This window comes from Aquarana catesbeiana, linkage group LG08 (assembly GCF_042186555.1).
Source record: "Aquarana catesbeiana isolate 2022-GZ linkage group LG08, ASM4218655v1, whole genome shotgun sequence".
Taxonomy (NCBI): domain Eukaryota; kingdom Metazoa; phylum Chordata; class Amphibia; order Anura; family Ranidae; genus Aquarana; species Aquarana catesbeiana.
In genome coordinates this window covers 283,756,700-283,774,290 of record NC_133331.1, presented here as the reverse complement: position 1 = coordinate 283,774,290, position 17,591 = coordinate 283,756,700, and the positions used below count along the sequence as shown (strand labels likewise).

The 17,591-nt window shown below is 43.6% G+C and overlaps 2 protein-coding genes across 2 annotated transcripts in view; both read right to left on the bottom strand.

The window, feature by feature from the left end:
• Positions 1-6,401, bottom strand: part of LOC141104660 (uncharacterized) — a 43,461-nt gene extending 37,060 nt beyond the window's left edge. The window contains exons 1-7 of the mRNA XM_073594326.1: positions 6,049-6,401; positions 4,510-4,629; positions 4,108-4,299; positions 3,901-4,021; positions 3,687-3,784; positions 2,884-3,025; positions 485-1,777 (exon numbers count right to left, since the gene is read on the bottom strand). Of these exons, the coding sequence (XP_073450427.1) occupies positions 485-1,777; positions 2,884-3,025; positions 3,687-3,784; positions 3,901-4,021; positions 4,108-4,299; positions 4,510-4,614 (1,951 nt within the window). The 5' untranslated portion in view covers positions 4,615-4,629; positions 6,049-6,401. The remainder of the gene's footprint in view (positions 1-484; positions 1,778-2,883; positions 3,026-3,686; positions 3,785-3,900; positions 4,022-4,107; positions 4,300-4,509; positions 4,630-6,048) is intronic.
• A 4,577-nt stretch (positions 6,402-10,978) lies between these two features.
• LOC141104574 (uncharacterized) lies at positions 10,979-16,947 on the bottom strand. The gene is given in 7 exon segments (XM_073594182.1): positions 10,979-13,048; positions 14,499-14,640; positions 15,238-15,384; positions 15,498-15,595; positions 15,849-15,990; positions 16,098-16,247; positions 16,363-16,947. Coding segments are annotated over 7 exon segments (2,823 nt in total). The 5' UTR covers positions 16,528-16,947; the 3' UTR covers positions 10,979-11,069.
• Between the last annotated feature and the right edge of the window lie 644 nt (positions 16,948-17,591).

Below are 17,591 nucleotides of genomic sequence, written 5' to 3'. Positions count from 1 at the left end.
CCTTAAGTGGTTAAAGAGAAGACAGGAAAGCGCACAATCGAGTGCAGTTGAAAACACTTTAATCAATATAAAAAAAAAAAAAAAATCATAGAAAAGATTGCATTCGCGTTTCAGTAAAGAGAGAGACCTTGTAGGCAGCCTTATGACCACAGGGTGATGGACACTAACACCACGGTTAGTGGTGAACCTAAACCGACTTTAGGGTCTCCGCTTCGGCATCTATGTCTTCCATTCGGTGTGTTCCACTGATGGAGCAGGTCAGGTTAAGAGTCCACCCCAACTCCATGTAATCCACAAAAAAGGTAGAGAAAAATCTCAGCCAACACACAAGCCCAGCGTGTGATAAGTGATAGCAGCTACCATGGCCAGTGGTGCGGTGTAGCTAGTAGCTCCAGGTTGAAACCTTTTCTATAAGTGCCGACAGGCCGGGAAAAAAAAAAAAAAAAGAGTATGACTCACGTCTGCACTTAGAGAATAGCGTGACTTCTCTGATGTTTCACAAGGTGTTGTTTCTGAGTGAAAGATTTCCCGCACTCTGAACATGAAAAAGGACCCTCGCCCGCGTGGCTTCTCTGGTGTTTCATAAGGTGTCCTTTCCAAGTGAAAGATCTTCCACACTCTAAACAGAAATAGGGACGCTCACCCGTGTGACTTCTCTGGTGTTGAACAAGGTCTCCTTTACAAATGAAAGATTTCCCGCACTCTGAACATAAATAGGGACGCTCGCCTGTGTGAATTCTCTGGTGTTTAACGAGGTCTCCTTTATAAATGAAAGATTTCCCGCACTCTGAACATAAATAGGGACGCTCACCTGTGTGATTTCTCTGGTGTTTAACAAGCGTATCTTTCTTATAGTAAGATTTCCCGCACTCTGAACATGAATAGGGGCGCTCGCCTGTATGATATCTCCGGTGTTGCACAAGATTTCCTTTCACAGTGAAAGATTTCCCGCACTCTGAACATGAATAGGGGCGCTCCCCTGTGTGATTTCTCTGGTGTTGCACAAGATTTCCTTTCAGAGTGAAAGATTTCCCACACTCTGAACATGAATAAGGACGCTCATCCGTGTGAATTCCCTGGTGTATAACAAGGGCTCCTTTATTAGCAAAAGATTTCCCGCACTCTGAACACGAAAAACAATGCTGATTTGTGTGAATTCTCTGGTGTTTCACAAGGTTTCCTTTCAGAGTGAAAGATTTCCCGCACTCTGAACATATATAAGGATGCTCCCCTGTGTGAGTTTTCAGGTGTGCAGCAAGTGCTCCGTTCTGAGTGAAAGATTTCCCGCACTCTGAACATATATAAGGATGCTCCCCTGTGTGAATTTTCAGGTGTGCAGCAAGTGCTCCGTTCTGAGTGAAAGATTTCCCGCACTCTGAACGTGAATAAGGACGTTCCCCCGTGTGAATTCTCTGGTGATGAATAAGTGATCCTTTCTGAGTGAAACATTTCCCGCACACTGAACATGAGAATAGATCCTCACCTCGGTGATCTCCTTCATGGGGTGAGGAAGATTCCTCGGGATTAGAAGGATCTGTTGATCGATCTGCAGTGTGAGATCTTACATGGATATTTACAATCATAGTATGTGATTGATGAGAAGATTCCCCCTGATCAGAGGGATCCATTGATGTCTCCGGACAGGAAGGTCTGTGATGTATATTTGGTGTATTTGGATTTCCTCCTGGAGGATCCTGTGTGATGACATTATCTTCTGACTTACAATCAGCAGATAATAGAAGATGTCTCTCCGAGGAATTCCTGACATCACATCCATCTGATGGGAAAACAAGGTATAAATTAATGTAAGAATGTCAGTAGTTCTAACTAGAGCTTTAGCTCTTCCTCCAGGCCAATGCAATAATGGAAATGCCAATCTTACAGATAGGCTGCTTATTGTCCTCCATAATCTATCAGGAAGTTTTCACGTTGAGTCCATATATGATCTGTAAATACTTTCATATTAAATGGCTAATATGAAAAATGAAAAAAAATAGCCAACATGGGTTAGTGATTTGTTATTAAATTGATTGCCTGTATATGTCTAGATTTTAAATAAGAAAGAATTTGCAGATCATATATGGACTCCAATCTGAACACTTTTCAAAAAATGTCAGTAATAAAAGAGTCAAATATGTTGGTCTAGCAGTGAACCGCAAACTGGCATACTGGGTAACATTGCTTTGTGTATTAAAAGACAGATACGGGGCATAATGGAAATGTCAAATCATTTTATGGAAACTTGACATTATATTGAGGAATGGAGATGGACCTTTCATATGGTGTACAGTATCTCCACCTCATTTGTTGGGAACATGATGTTATATTGAGGAATGGAGATGGACCTTTCATATGGTGTGCAGTATCTCCTCCTCATTTGTTGGGAACATGACATTATATTTAGGAATGGAGATGGACCTTTCATATGGTGTACAGTATCTTCTCCTCATTTGTTGGGAACATGATGTTATATTGAGGAATGGAGATGGATCTTTCATATGGTGTACAGTATCTCCTCCTCATTTGTTGGGAACATGACGTTATATTGAGGAATGGATGGATGACAGTCCCACCCTGAGGAGAGTGAGGTAAGACTAAAAAAGATGGGTGGCAGTAAAAAGGTAAAGTGTTTGTGTTGGTCCTCACACAAAGTATCAAATCTTTGTTGTATGGACAAACAAATGAAGGATTGTGGCCTAAGACTGGAGATCTCTATAAGTAAATAGAGGGAAGTAAAATAGATAATGAATCCTTTGTTGTAGGCTGGGACTAGGGCCCTGGAATACTGTGAGTATGTGGAAATGGAGATGTGAAGATCTGATAAATACAATCCTTATACTCAGAAGTAAAATGAGAATGTAAACCCACAGTGCCTGTACTTACTTGTGTCGATAGATGGAGAAATTTCACCCAGTTCACTTTTCATAATCTTCCCAACCTCCTCCGTGGATGGCTGATCATCCCCCACATATGTCTCTACTTCTTCCTCTTTAACCTCAGCTTTTATATTAATCGATCCTTCACCCTAGGGGTAAAGAGAAGCACTTTTACTTGACTTCCTGCACTCCCCCAGCAGATGGCGTTCCCCCACACATTAGCAGTGGACCTTGGCATCATAACATCCAGACAGTGCAGAGCTATGGACTAGGTATCAGGTAAATAGACCTTCTTTAATCTGTCCCATTGACCCTTGCAGTGCTGATACAGTCCCACTAATTTTTAAGTTTCCAAGAGCTGGGCTTTAACTTTCTAATCACAGATTGAGGGAGGAACAATATCTGCAGGTCTTACTGACCTGCAGCAAAGAAAATCAGAACATATCACATGCCTGTTCCTGTGGGGCCAGGGATCCATCCCCTTGGGGGTGGGGGGGGGGGGGCGCAACATCCCACTGGATTGGAATCACAATTGCAAAGACCAGCAACATGTCATTCAGAACATGACCCCTATTGGAGGAAGACAAGGAGGAAGAGGACCCATGATGTCACGTGACAGGACCCAAGACCCACAGAAAAAAGAGACATATATTGATTTAAAAAAAATTATAATGTAAATGGGAATGGGGGAGGGGCAACAAAGTCTGGACTTCAGATGTAAAAGAAAACGTTAAAACAAGAAAACACATAGAATGACATTTCCCCAAAAATCAGAATTACTTTTGTGTTCTATACACCAAGACCACCTACCTGATGATGGTGAGGGATGGTGTGATCTTCCTGTGTGGAATCCCGGGAATACAGAGGACGGGGACATCTCTCTGGTGGGTTCCCATTACTGGATCCATCTGTAGGAAACACACACACTGACTGAATACATTGTTTCTATGTGTTTATCAGATGATGGGGGATCTAGGTGGACCCTCCGTACTGCTCTCTCCTTTACAATAAAGTCTCCTCTTACCCGGTGATGTGAGGGGCGGCTGAATCTCCATCATGACGTCCTTGTAGAGATCCTTGTGTCCTTCTAAATATTTGTTCTCCTTGGAGATATTCTCTGTGACATCCTGACACCTTATAGGAACCTGACACACACAATGATACAGTCACCATCCAGACACATCCCTTGTCTGTTACTGGATAATGTCCCAGAATTCCCGGCACCGCTCACCTCTCCTGTCAGCAGACCAATGATCTTGTTGGAGACTTCTAGAATCTTCTGCATGTTGTTTCTCTCAAAAATTGGGGAGTGAGGTGGAGGCACTGCAATGGAGTTCTGGCTTTGACCCCATCGTTCAGACATCGCTGGATACATTCCTTGCATAAGACCTTCAATACACGTTATCTTCACTGCAGCATATTTCTATATAAAGGGAAGAGCAGAATACAAGGAGTGATGTCATGTGACCTCCCAGAATCCTCCTCACTTCTCCGGTCAGGTCTGTGTTTTATTAATAGAGATAAAAGTGATGTCATGTGACCTCACAGAATCCTCCTCACCTCTCCGGTCAGGTCTGTGTTTTATTAATAGAGATAAAAGTGATGTCATGTGACCTCCCAGAATCCTCCTCACCTCTCCGGTCAGCAGGTAGATGATCTCCAGGGTGAGGTTTAATATCCTACCAGTCATGTAACTCGGGTCCTCCTCCATCCTCATTGATGAGATCATGTGATCCATACAAGACTCTGATCTCTGTAGACAGATAATTTTTTATCTTTGATCATTAGACAAGAATAGATTCATTTTAAACCCTCCGTCCAAAGGTGAGGGAGGCTTAGAACTGTGTTTGTGTTGTGTCAATAAATACCAAATATATTCAACATGAAAACCGTGTGTTGACTATATGCATTCATCGGCCACTTTATTAAGTACACCTTGCTAGTACCGGGTTGGACCCCTTTTTGCCTTCATTCTTCGTGGCAAAAAATTTAACAAGATGTTGGAAACATTCCTCAGAGATTTTGGTCCATAGCGACATGATAGCATCACGCAGTTGCAGCAGATTTGTTGGCTGCGCATCCATGATGCCAATCTCCTGTTCCACCGCATCCAAAAGGTGCTCTATTGGATGAGATCTGGTGACTGTGGAGGCCATTAGAGTACAGTGACCTCATTGTCATGTTCAAGAAACCAGTGGTGAGATGATTGGAGCTTTGTGACATGGTGCATTATCCTGCTGGAAGGAGCCATCAGAAGATGGGTACACTGTAGTCATAAAGGGATGGACATGGTCAGCAACAATACTCAGGTAGGCCGTGGCGTTTAAACGATGCTCAATTGGTACTAAGGGGCCCAAAGTGTGCCAAGAAAATATCCCCCACACCATTACACCACCAGCCTGAACCGGTGATATAAGGCAGGATGGATCCATTCTTTCATGTTGTTTATGCCAAATTCTGACCCTACCATCTGAATGTCGCAGCTGAAATTGAGACTCATCAGACCAGGCAACGTTTTTCCAATCTTCTATTGTCCAATTTTGTTGAACCTGTGCGAATTGTAGCCTCAGTTTCCTGTTCTTAGCTGACAGGAGTGGCACCCGGCGTGGTCTTCTGCTGCTGTAGCCCATCTGCTTCAAGGTACGATGTGTTGTGTGATCAGAGATGGTATTCTGCATACCTTGGATGTAACGAGAGGTTATTTGAGTTACTGTCGCCTTTCAATCATCTGGAACAAGTCTGCCCATTCTCCTCTGACTTCTGGACACCAACAAGGCATTTTCCTCCACACAACTGCTGCTCACTGGATATTTTCTCTTTTTCAGACCATTCTCTGTAAACCAGAGAGATGGTTGTGCGTGACAATCCCAGTAGAACAGCAGTTTTTGAAATACTCAGACCAGGCCGTCTGACACCAACAACCATGGAACGTTCAAAGTCACTAAAATCCCCTTTCTTCCCCATTCTGATGCTCGGTGAACTTCAGCAAGTCGTCTTCACCACGTGTAGTAGATGCCTAAATGCACTGAGTTGCTGCCATGTGATTGGCTGATTAGCAATTTGTGTTACCATGCAACTGAACAGGTGTACCTAATAAAGTGGCCTGTGAGTGTGTATAGGGGTAGAAAGGCAGACATAATGGGGGATACTTTATAAAGTAATATCTTATTACCTTCTCTGCTTCCAGCTCCAACGTCTTCTCTTTACTCCCTCACAACGCACTTCTCTCACCAGGAACTTCCTGTTTGGACCCCTACAGCACTTCCTGTTCATTGTTTACCTCACTTCCTGTCTCTATATAAATTCCTGTCTGTACCTGACATCACTTCCTCCCCTACAATCAGGCTTTTCCTGTCTCTACATTCCACCATGAATTGTCGTTTTGTTCCACTCTATATAATTGGTAAAGATCTCCACCCTGACAGTAAAGTCATTAAAGGGGGAGTCTCATCTATTTCCAGTATGTGATTATTATAAGATGCAGATAGGTGGGAGAACTGCCGCGCCAACTCTACATAGAAAAGCAGCCAACACCACAATCAGACTAATTGAAAAATATAAATAAAACACTAATGTGTGGCGCTAATGAGATGTGCTAGGAATCTAAATAGGTGAATGTAGGGTCACAATAGTGATAGTGACACACAAAGTAACAAAAATATGTAATCAAACATATATAGAATGTGTAACCACAAAGATATTATAGCTCATAAATCTGAGGGTCATAAACTATGTTGGTGACAAGGAAGTGTAAGTGAATCACACTGAATGTGACATCAAAGGTAAAGACCAAAAAAATAAAATAAAAATAAAAAGTGCAAAATGAGAAAAATGGGATCAATCAGAACAAAGTGAATGGTCTTGTGAATCACATTAACATGACAATGCAAACATGAGTGAATGAATGAGATAAGTAATACCGCATGTCTATCATGTCAAACTATTAAAAGTCATAAACAAAAATAAATGACATATGGGTATAACATTGTGCATCTATAGTCCATATACAAAGTGGAGATTCATGAAAGTGCAGATGTGGTGCTGTTGATACTCCAACATTTCGTAAATGCTTCTCACAGCGGTGTTAGAGACATACCAACGTGCAAGACACTATCTTCTCCAAACCCAACTTCAAGCAAAGAAAAAGGCAATGCCCTTACCAGAGATGGTGGACTCACAGGCCGTTGGCCGTGAGTCAGATAAGCTTGTACCTTCAAGCGGTGAGGTTGGATCCAGTTCCAATCAATCTGATATGCTTAGTAGGGAAGGAGAGCCTTGGAAGTTACTGGAGAAGATGAACTGAGCCCGAACTTCCTGCTGGCCTAGTTTCCTGTCTAGGGACTGGCTTGGGTCATCCACCAAGCTCCACTCAATGTGCGACAGTCTTTTTTCTTTGGTGGTTAACACTAGGTATGTCTCTCACTCATAGGAAAAAAGCTGACTTGAGTTCACAATGGAAATCGATATCTGGTCTGTGTATCAGCGCTGTTGCACAATTGTCAGTGAAAGCGACGCAGTGCCGTATCGCAAAAAGTGCTCTGGTCAGGAAGGGGGTAAATCCTTCCAGGGCTGAAATGGTTAAAATTGCGCTTGCTTGTCGAACAACACTACAGTACAGTACTCATAAATCTCCAAAACTGGTTATCAGTTACAGAGGAGGTCTGGTGCTAGAATTATTGCTCTCGCTATCACATTCGTGGCGATACCTTGAAAACTGATTACATATGCGTACGTTATCTACACATGCATTTGCTTCAATTCTTTTTTTAAAAATGTATTTTAATTGTTTATTTTATACACTGTCTATTTAAATGCTTTTTATTTATTAACTTTATTGCTATCACAAAGGATGAACATCTGCATGGGCAGTGACAGGTACTTTTTACTGAGAGATCTGGGGTTTATTAGACCCCAGATCTCTCCTCTACCCTTCAAAGCATCAGATCAAACCAAGATCAGTATGATCCGATGCTTTCACAGGCTGGTAATGGCCTGTTTACTTTAGCTAAAACCGGAAGTGACAAAGTACTCATCGTGTCCGGTTTCATAGACCAAAGAGAGGATCGCGGACACTCCAGTCTTCGGTCCTCTCTATGGTCACCCGGCAGAACTGCCATCTTCAGTGTCTGGCTCCCTGGTGGGAGAGCCCAGGAGGGTGGCAGGAGGCCTCTTCCACTGCTGGTAAAAGCAATCCAGCGTTTTTTTTAGCTGCTCAGATTGCTTTTACATTTTTAGCATTGCTAGCTTTAAAGAAACAATGCCGGGGACATTCCTGCAGCTGCAGCCATGGCCCTGGCATAAACCCCTTCAATCAGAGAACATATGGGTACATCTTTTTGGGGGAAGGGGTTAAATACCCGCACCTTTGGCCACAGGGCCCTCTTCTCCTTTGTGTACCCCTCTTACTCAGATTCTTAAAGCGAGGGTCTGCTGACAATACATATTTTTTTTTTTTTTAAACAATTTAGACCCTTACATATTGGTCAATGTTACACTCACATGTTTGGTAACAGATATCCCCCGATGTCCAATTTGGTAGCAAAAACGTAGTTTTAAAATCTGTTGCTGGCAGGTTTCATCTTGCTTGTGGGCATGTGAAGCCCACATGCATAAACTTCCTGGATGCGGTGAATGCTGAGCTACCAGCATCCACCACTCGTTCCCGCGCATGCCCAGTTTGTACGCCGCGGGGTGCCGTAAACTTCCATATTGCCATCACAACGGGCGTCGTCGTCGGAAGTTCCCGCCCCGTTGTGATGGCAACGAAGATAACACTGAACACACACAGATAAAGCAAAGCTCATGCCGCACTGACTCGGCGCTGGATATTACGACCATACCCGCGGGGGTCATAGAAAGCATAGATATACAGGTACACCGTCTTAAAAAAAAAAAAAAAGTTTCTTCCATTTAACAATGTAAGCAATGCAATAATGCGATGGAGCTAAACTTAGAAATTTGTGTGGACCTCCACTTTAAGTCGGAATAGAGACGCTCACCCTTGTGGATTCTCTGGTGTTTCACAAGGTTTCCTTTCAGAATGTTTTCCTGCACTCTGAACATGAAAATGTACGCTGACCTTGGTGAATTCTCTGGTGATCAACAAGGCCTCTTTTTTAAAATAATGATTCCTGCACTCTGAACATGAATAGGAATTCTCATCCATGTGATTTCTCTGGTGAACATCATCTATGTTCTCTTTCTTAGAAAAAGATTTCCCACACTCTGAACATGAACGTGTCCAACATTGCCCAGGACAGTCCCGCATTTTGCAGGTCTGTCCCAGGTACCTTGACACAGCACAAACTGACACAGCCACCCTAACGACCCAAATTTGCAGGGTGTTCGCACCTGCCCAATGCCCTGCAATGCACTGCGTGCTGCAGCCAATCAGGCACAGTAAAAGCTGGTTGTTAGGGAGCGGGACCAGGAAGCTGGCCGCCGCATCCTTAACAACTGATGAGTCATCAGCTGTCAGTGGGCTTCCCTGCTGACATCTGAATAATTTTTAAAAAATTGCCGGTGAAAAAAAATGGCGTGCGGACCCTGTCTCCCAGTCCATACCAGGCCCTTCTGGTCTGGTGTGGATTTTAATGGGAACCCCGCACCAAAATTAAAAAAAAAAAAAGACATGGGGCCCCCCAAAATCCATACCAGACCCTTATCCAAGCATGCAGTCTGGCAGGCCAGGAAAGGGGGAGACAAGCGAGTGCCCCCTACCCTCCTGAACCATACCAGGCCACATGCCCTCAACATGGGGGGTGGGTAGTTTGGGACAAAGTCTATAGCAACAGTCTCTAAGGTGACTAGGGAGAGGAATCCATGTACCAGCACTAAGGGCAGCCAGTGTAAAGAGCTAGAAGCAGTCTCTGCAATGCAACAAAGGAAAAGAAACCCAGAGCCTCGAAGTGCAGTATTGGTAAACCATTTAATGATATGTAAAAAGAGAAACTACTCACAAAGGGAGCATAGACACAAGCATGATAGTAATCCTGTGGCAAAATTTGCGGGTGGTTTTCTCCTAAACGTCCGTGTCTCTGAAGTGCAGCTGACAGCTCGTGCAGCAATGCACGAGCAGTGCACTTTTGACTTATCACTAAATGGTTTACCAATTCTGCACTTAGAGGCGCTGGGTTTCTTTTCTTTTGATGAGGAAGAGGACCTCATCCGCACAGACCTTAAAATTCCTTTATTCATTTTTTTTAAAAAAGTGTCCCAATGTAAATCCATCGTCAATCACGCCGCACCTGCCGGACCCCAAAAAAAACCCAACAAACAAACAAACAAAAAAAAAAGCTCCTGCCGTTCATGAAGGCTGGCCGCCTACTTACTGCAGGCTCCGCCATTTGACAGTTCTTAGATAGGTAAGGGGTGGGTCCACCTGGTGACATCACCTAGTGGCACCGCTCCCCTGTGACGTTACCGACCCAGTATGCACCAGTCTGTGATGTCACATGGAGGGGCGGTACCACCAGGTGGCCCGCCCTTATCTATATAAGAACTGTCAAACGGTGGAGCCTGCCGTAGGCGGCCAGCCCTCACGGACGGACGGGAGTGTTTTTTATTTTTCGGGTGCGGTGTGATTTATGATGGATTTACATCAGGGGACATTGTTTTTTTATTTTTTAATAAAGGAATTATCAAAAATTGTCTCTGTGTTTTTATAACTTTTTGACATTTTTTTGGTGAATGGGTACGGGTACTATGTACCCCATACTCATTCACATGGGGGAGGGTGGGATCTGGGGGCCCCCCTTCAACATTAAAGGGGCTTCCAGATCCCGATAAGCCCCCTGCCTGCAGACCGCCACAACCACCGGCCATAACCCCCCCATGTTGAGGGCATGTGGCCTGGCATGGTTCAGGGGGGGGCGCTTCTTCATCCCCCCCTTTCCTGGCCTGCCAAGCTGCATGCTAGGATAGGGGTCTGGTATGGATTTTGGGGGGGGTGTTCCCCAAATGGCAGTTTGGAAATGTGGTCACCCTAGTTCACCTGTGTGACGTCTCTGGTGTTTCACATGGTTCCCCTTCAGAGTGAAGAATTTTCTGTGCTCTAATGCTCACCCATATGACGTAAAGAGAAGACAGGTAAGTACACAATCTAATGCAAATAAAACTTTATTGAGATCTAAACACATTCATCAAAAAAGAGCATAGCATGCCTTCTCTGGTGTTTCACATGAATAGGGACGCTCACCCGTGTGACTTCTCTGGTGTTTCACAAGGTTTCCTTTCGGAGTGAAAGGTTTTTCCACACTCTACCCATAAATAAGGATGCTCCCCTATGTGACTTATCGGGTGTCTAACAGGACTTCCTATTTGAGTGAAAGATTTCCCGCACTCTCAACATTAATAAGGGCGCTCACCTGTGTGAATTCTCTGGTGTCTAACAAGGGCTCCTTGAAGAATGAAAGATTTCCCACACTCTGAACATGAATAAGGATGCTCACCCGTGTGACTTATCTGGTGTTCAATAAGGGCCCCTTTTTGAGTAAAAGATTTCCCGCACTCTAAACATGAATAAGGGAGCTTATCCGCGTGAATTCTCTGGTGTTTAACAAGATCTCTTTTCTGATTAAAAGATTTCCTGCACTCTAAACATGGATAAGGACGCTCACCTGTGTGAATTCTCTGGTGTTTAACAAGGGCTCTTTTCTGATTGAAAGACTTCCCGCACTCTAAACATGAATAAAGGTGCTTATCCGTGTGAATTCTCTGGTGTCTAACAAGGCCCCCTTTTTGAGTGAAAGATTTCCCGCACTGTAAGCATGAATAAGGATGCTCTCCTGTGTGAATTCTCTGGTGTATAACAAGATCTCTTTTCTGATTGAAAGATTTCCCGCACTCTAAACATGGATAAGGACGCTCACCCGTGTGACATCTCTGGTGTCCAACGAGGGCCCTTTTTTGAATGAAGGATTTCCCGCACTCTGAACATGAATAAGGACGCTCACCCGTGTGAATTCTCTGGTGTTCAACAAGGCCCCCTTTGTGAGTGAAAGATTTCCCGCACTCTAAACATGAATAGGGATTCTCACCTGTGTGAATTCTCTGGTGTATAACAAGGGCTCCTTGATGAGCGAAAGATTTCCCGCACTCTGAACACGAATAAGAACCCTCACTCGTGTGACTTATCTGGTGAATAACAAGGGCCCCTTTTTGAATAAAAGATTTCCCGCACTCTGAACATGAATAAGGGCGCTCACCCGTGTGAATTCTCTGGTGTCTAGAAAGTGTTCCTTTTTGAGTGAAACGTTTCCCGCACTCTGAACATGAATAAGGACGCTCAGCCGTGTGAGTTTCCTGGTGTCTAGTAAGTGCTTCTTTCCGAGGGAAACATTTCCTGCACTCTGAACATGAATAAGGGCACTCACCAGTGTGTATTCTCTGGTGCCGAATAAGTTTTCCTTTTAGAGTGAAACGTTTCCCGCACTCTGAACATGAATAACAACGCTCATTCGTGTGAATTCTCTGGTGTTTCGCAAGGTTTCCTTTCAGAGTGAAAGATATTCCACACTCTACACATGAATAGGGACGCTCACCCGTGTGACTTATCTGGTGGTCAACAAGGGCTCCTTTTTGCTTGAAAGATTTTCCGCACTCTGAACATGAATAAGGACGCTCACCTGTGTGAATTCTCTGGTGTGCAACAATGGCTCCTTTTTTAGTGAAACATTTCCCGCACTCCGAACATGAATAAGGACGCTCACCCGTGTGAATTCTTTGGTGCTGAATAAGTGCTCCTTTCCCAGTGAAAGATTTCCCGCACTCTGAACATGAATATGGACGTTCTCCTGTGTGAATTCTCTGGTGCTGAATAAGTCTTCCTTTCTTAGTGAAAGATTTCCCACACACTGAACATGAGAATGGATTTCTAACGTGGTGATCTCCTTCATGGGGTGAGGAAGATTCCTCGGGATTAGAAGGATCTGTTGATCGATCTGCAGTGTGAGATCTTACATGGATATTTACAATCATAGTATGTGATTGATGAGAAGATTCCCCCTGATCAGAGGGATCCATTGATGTCTCCGGACAGGAAGGTCTGTGATGTATATTTGGTGTATTTGGATTTCCTCCTGGAGGATCCTGTGTGATGACATTATCTTCTGACTTACAATCAGCAGATAATAGAAGATGTCTCTCCGAGGAATTCCTGACATCACATCCATCTGATGGGAAGAAATGGAAAAAAAAAAAAAAGTAAAACATTTCAGTAGTTCACAAATAACTGGAGTTTTAGCTACATCTCCGTACGAGTGGAGAATTCCGGTCTCTAATCTGAGCTCCTGTTCTCCCCGCTGGCGATTGTTGGTGTGGGTTGTCAGTCTGACCCACCGAATCTACGATCTCGGTAAAGAGCCTCTGACGTAGGCTCTTTACCATGTGATCAGCTGCGTTTAATCACAACCTAAACAGGAAGAGCCGTTTATCGGCTTTTCCTCCACTCACACTGACAGACACAAGTAGAGGAGAGCCAATCGGCTGCTCTCCCAAAAGAGGGGTTTGTGCTGATTAATTATCAGCGCGGCCCAGTCAGGACCACCAGGGATGCCCACCCATGGCCACCAGTAATGCCTGCCAGTGCCTCATCAGTGCTGCCTATCAGATCCATCTATCAGTGCCACCTATGAGTGACCATTAGAGCAGCCTATCAATGCCCATCAGTGCCACCTAAAAGTGCCCATCAGTGCCACCTAAAAGTGCCACCTTAGGGCCTCATCATCAGTGCCACCTTATCAGTGCAATGCAGTCTCATCCGTGAAGGTGAAAAACTTACTTATTTACAACATTTTATGACAGAAACAAAAGAAAAACTTATTTTTTTTCAAAATTTTAGGTCTTTTTTTATTTGTTTAGCAAAAAATAAAACCCCCAGTGGTGATCAAATACTACTAAAAGAAAGTTCGATTTGTGGGAACAAAATGATAAAAACTTTGTATGGGTACAGTGTTGCATGAGCGAGCAATTGTCATTTAAATTGTGACAGCGCTAAAAGCTTAAAATTGTCCTGGGCAGGAAGGGGGGAAAGTGCCCGGTATTGAAGTGGTTAATATTCAATAGCCGGCTATGACTTCATTAGCCAAAATGCGTTGGTGAATTGTTAGTACATCGGATTGCTTGTATTTGCATGGGTCTCACATATGGGTTAGTGCCACCACATGGCTGGAGGCCACGTTATTTCTCCAGTCCCCACACCAGAAGGATCAAGTCTTATCACCTGCCAGTGACACCTGTCCTGGCACTGACTACAGAGACCTTTTGAGGGGAATAGCACTGAGCCCTGGTTGTCCTCCACCAGCTCTTCACAAAACTGCATTGTACACTTCACCATGATGTCCAACCCAAAGAAGAAAACCACCACAGAAGGACTTGCACATCACGGTTCCAGGCATGCTTCATAGGAGGGTTCTGTTCTGCAGCGGGCCCTAAGTTAAGGACCCAGACTCTCAGTAAAGTTCTCCAAGTGCCAAGCTACCCCTACCAACAGAACCTCCATCAATGGTCACCACAGTTCCCTCTCATGAATTGTCCACTTCTCCTTATCAAGCCTCACTTTATACCATCAAGGGTTAAATGAATTGTACATTTCATTCCCCAGTTTCAGTGTCCGTTACTTACTTGTGTCGAAAGGTGGAGAAATTTCATCCTGTTCACTCTTCATAATCATCCCAACCTCCTCAGTGGACGGCTGATCACCCCCCACATACGTCTCTGCTTCTTCCTCTTTAACCTCAGCTTTTAGATTAATCCGTTCCTCACCCTGAACCCCAAAATAATAGAAAATATTTATTAAAGCTGAACTCCAGGCAGATATAAACTAAACAAATGAATGCAGTGCATTCATTACTAAATGTGTTTTATTTTCAGTATAAGTTTAAGAATGGGGCCTGATATCAGGCTCTTGCAGTACCTGTGCATAAGAGCTAGGGGAGGGACAAGACCGGTAGGTATTACTAATCTGAAGCAGAGATAAACCAGGTCTACTGCCCATTTCCTCAAAATCATGGAAGCCAGGGACCCACCCCATGGGGGCAGATGATTACCTCATGTCAATTAGCATCCCCCCATATCGAAGGGACACAAGGAGGAAGAGGACCCATGATGACATATGACTACACTTAAGACCCACAGAAGACAGAAACATATACTGATTTAAAACAGCAAAAAAAGAAAAAAAAAGGGGGGGTTGAAAAATGTGAGGTGCTCAAAGAAGGAGCTGCAAATGAAGATGGGGGTGTAGGCAACAAAGGCTGCAGTTCGGATATAGTAGTAGAAGTATGAAAACAGGAGACTACAGAAGAATGCCATCTCACTAATTCCGAAATATTTCTGTGCTCCACACATGGAGTCTACCTACCTGATGATGGTGAGGGATGGTGTGATCTTCCTGTGGGGAATCCCAGGAAAACAGAGGTACACCCTCCATATACTGCTGAACTCCACTCTTCAACGTCTCTTCTTCTTCCTCTTTAATCTCAGCTTTGATGTCTTTCAGTTCTTCACCCTAAATCCCAAAGATGACAGAATACAATTGTAAAATGGAACAAGAGATTACATAGAAGAAAGTTCTCATAGCTTAGAATTATTTTTGAGTTCTGGTTGCACAATTCCATTTACCTGATGATGGTGAGGGATGGTGTTATCTTCTTGTGTTGAGTCCCGGGAATACAGAGGATGGGGACATCTCTCTGGTGAGTTCCCATTACTGGATCCATCTTTAGGAAACACACACACTGACTGAATACATTGTTTCTATGTGTTTATCAGATGATGGGGGATCTAGATGGAGCCTCTGTACTGCTCTCTCCTTTACAATAAAGTCTCCTCTTACCCGTTGATGTGAGGGGTGGCCGATTCTCCATCATGACATCCTTATAGAGATCATTTTACCTGATGTGAAGGTCTATATATCCCCAATCATCAATCTATATTCTTAAGCAGTTTATTTAGTTAGTGTTTATTACTCACCCGTACTCATATCTAGAAAAGGTTCTTCCTCTTTAGTTGTCACTATCATCCCAACTTCCTCCGTAGAATCCTGAAAACCCATCACAGTTGTCTCCTGTTCTTCCTCTTTAACCTCATTTTTTACATACATCTGTTCTTTATGCTAAGCCATTAAAAAGAAAAAAAAAAGAAAATGTGATGACAAATAGGTTGAAAGAGGAGTATAATCTCATACAGTCTAGGGTCACTTTTTGTGTTCTTCCCATCTACCTGATGATGGTGAGGGATGGTCTGACCTTCCTGTGTGGAATCCCGGGGATACAGAGGAACACCCTCCTCCATAGACAACTGCGCTCCACTTATCAATGTCTCTTCTTCTTCCTCTTTAATACCAGGTTTGATGTTTTTTAGTTCTTCACCCTAAACCCCAAAAATTATAGAATATATTTGAAAAAAGGAACAAGAGATTACACATTGGAAGGTCTTCTCATAGCTTAGAATTCGTTTTCAGTTCTTGTGGCTCACTCCCACCTACCTGATGATGGTGAGGGATGGTGTGATCTTCCTGTGTGGAATCCCGGGAATACAGAGGAAAGGGACAGATGATGGGGGATCTAGGTGGACCCTCCCTACTGCTCTCTCTTTTACAATAAAGTCTCCTCTTACCCAGTGATGTCAGAGGCAGCTGATTGTCCATCATGACATCCTTGTTTCAGGAAGTGAGGTGAAGGCACTCTGAAGTTTAAATGGTCACCAGACTTCACCAGGTGAACAGTCTGCTTTGAAAAAGCAACAATATTGTCATGTGACCTCCCAGAATCCTCCTCAGTAGAAGAGTAGAAATCCAGCTAAAGCCTAAACTAGTCTTTAGAGAACACCCAACAATGACTGTGAAAGCACCCATAGGCTCCCATCATGCAACCGTTGTCGGAGGTCCCTACTCTCTGCAGTTTTCACTGGATGACACATGGAAGCCTGATCACACGACCAGACCAGAGAGGGTTGAAAATAGGTAAGTATATACTGTACATCTTTTTTCTTGCACAGGTTAGTTAATGTAGGTGTTAGCAGGGATAGGCAGCATTTTTAAGACTAGTAAGGTTTTAGATGGAATTCTACTAACTTATTACCTCCTCTGCTGCCAGTTCCAGCAATGTCTCTGCTCTACTTCCTTCTGAAAAAAGAAAAGTGTGTGAGTGTGGCGCTGTCCCAAAGTTGCAGAAGAAATGTCTGCATATATACAGTTTTATCAAAAGTGTCACGTGTGTATTCCTTTAAGTGAAATATGTATGGCAGTTATTACCACTCCTGTGGGTTAAAGTGACTGGTGATTTAAACATGAGAAGCATAATGAGTGCAATAAATCGCATCCAAGGTGTCTAGTGCTATATTCCCTCAAAAGGAAAAAACAGTATTAACCACTGCTAAGAGCATGAAGCGGTCTGTGTCTAAACACTAGAAAACACAAAGTTGCAATAAATACATCACACGTGACATGCAAAAAATTCTAAAGTGCCTAGTGCTAAATAAATAAATATTAAAATGTTGTTCTACAAACGTTGCAAATAACAAAGTGACAAGTGCCCTATGAAGAGGTCACTCTGAAAAGTGCTAAACACACGTGCCATGCAAATGGTTCTATGATAGTAAACAGTTCATATGGGTAAGTCCCCGGTGCACTATAAGTGAAAAAAGGCATCCTTTGTGGGATTCCTCAAAGCATACAACAGGTGTTAATCCAGTGCTGGTGTCTCGCGTTGTGAT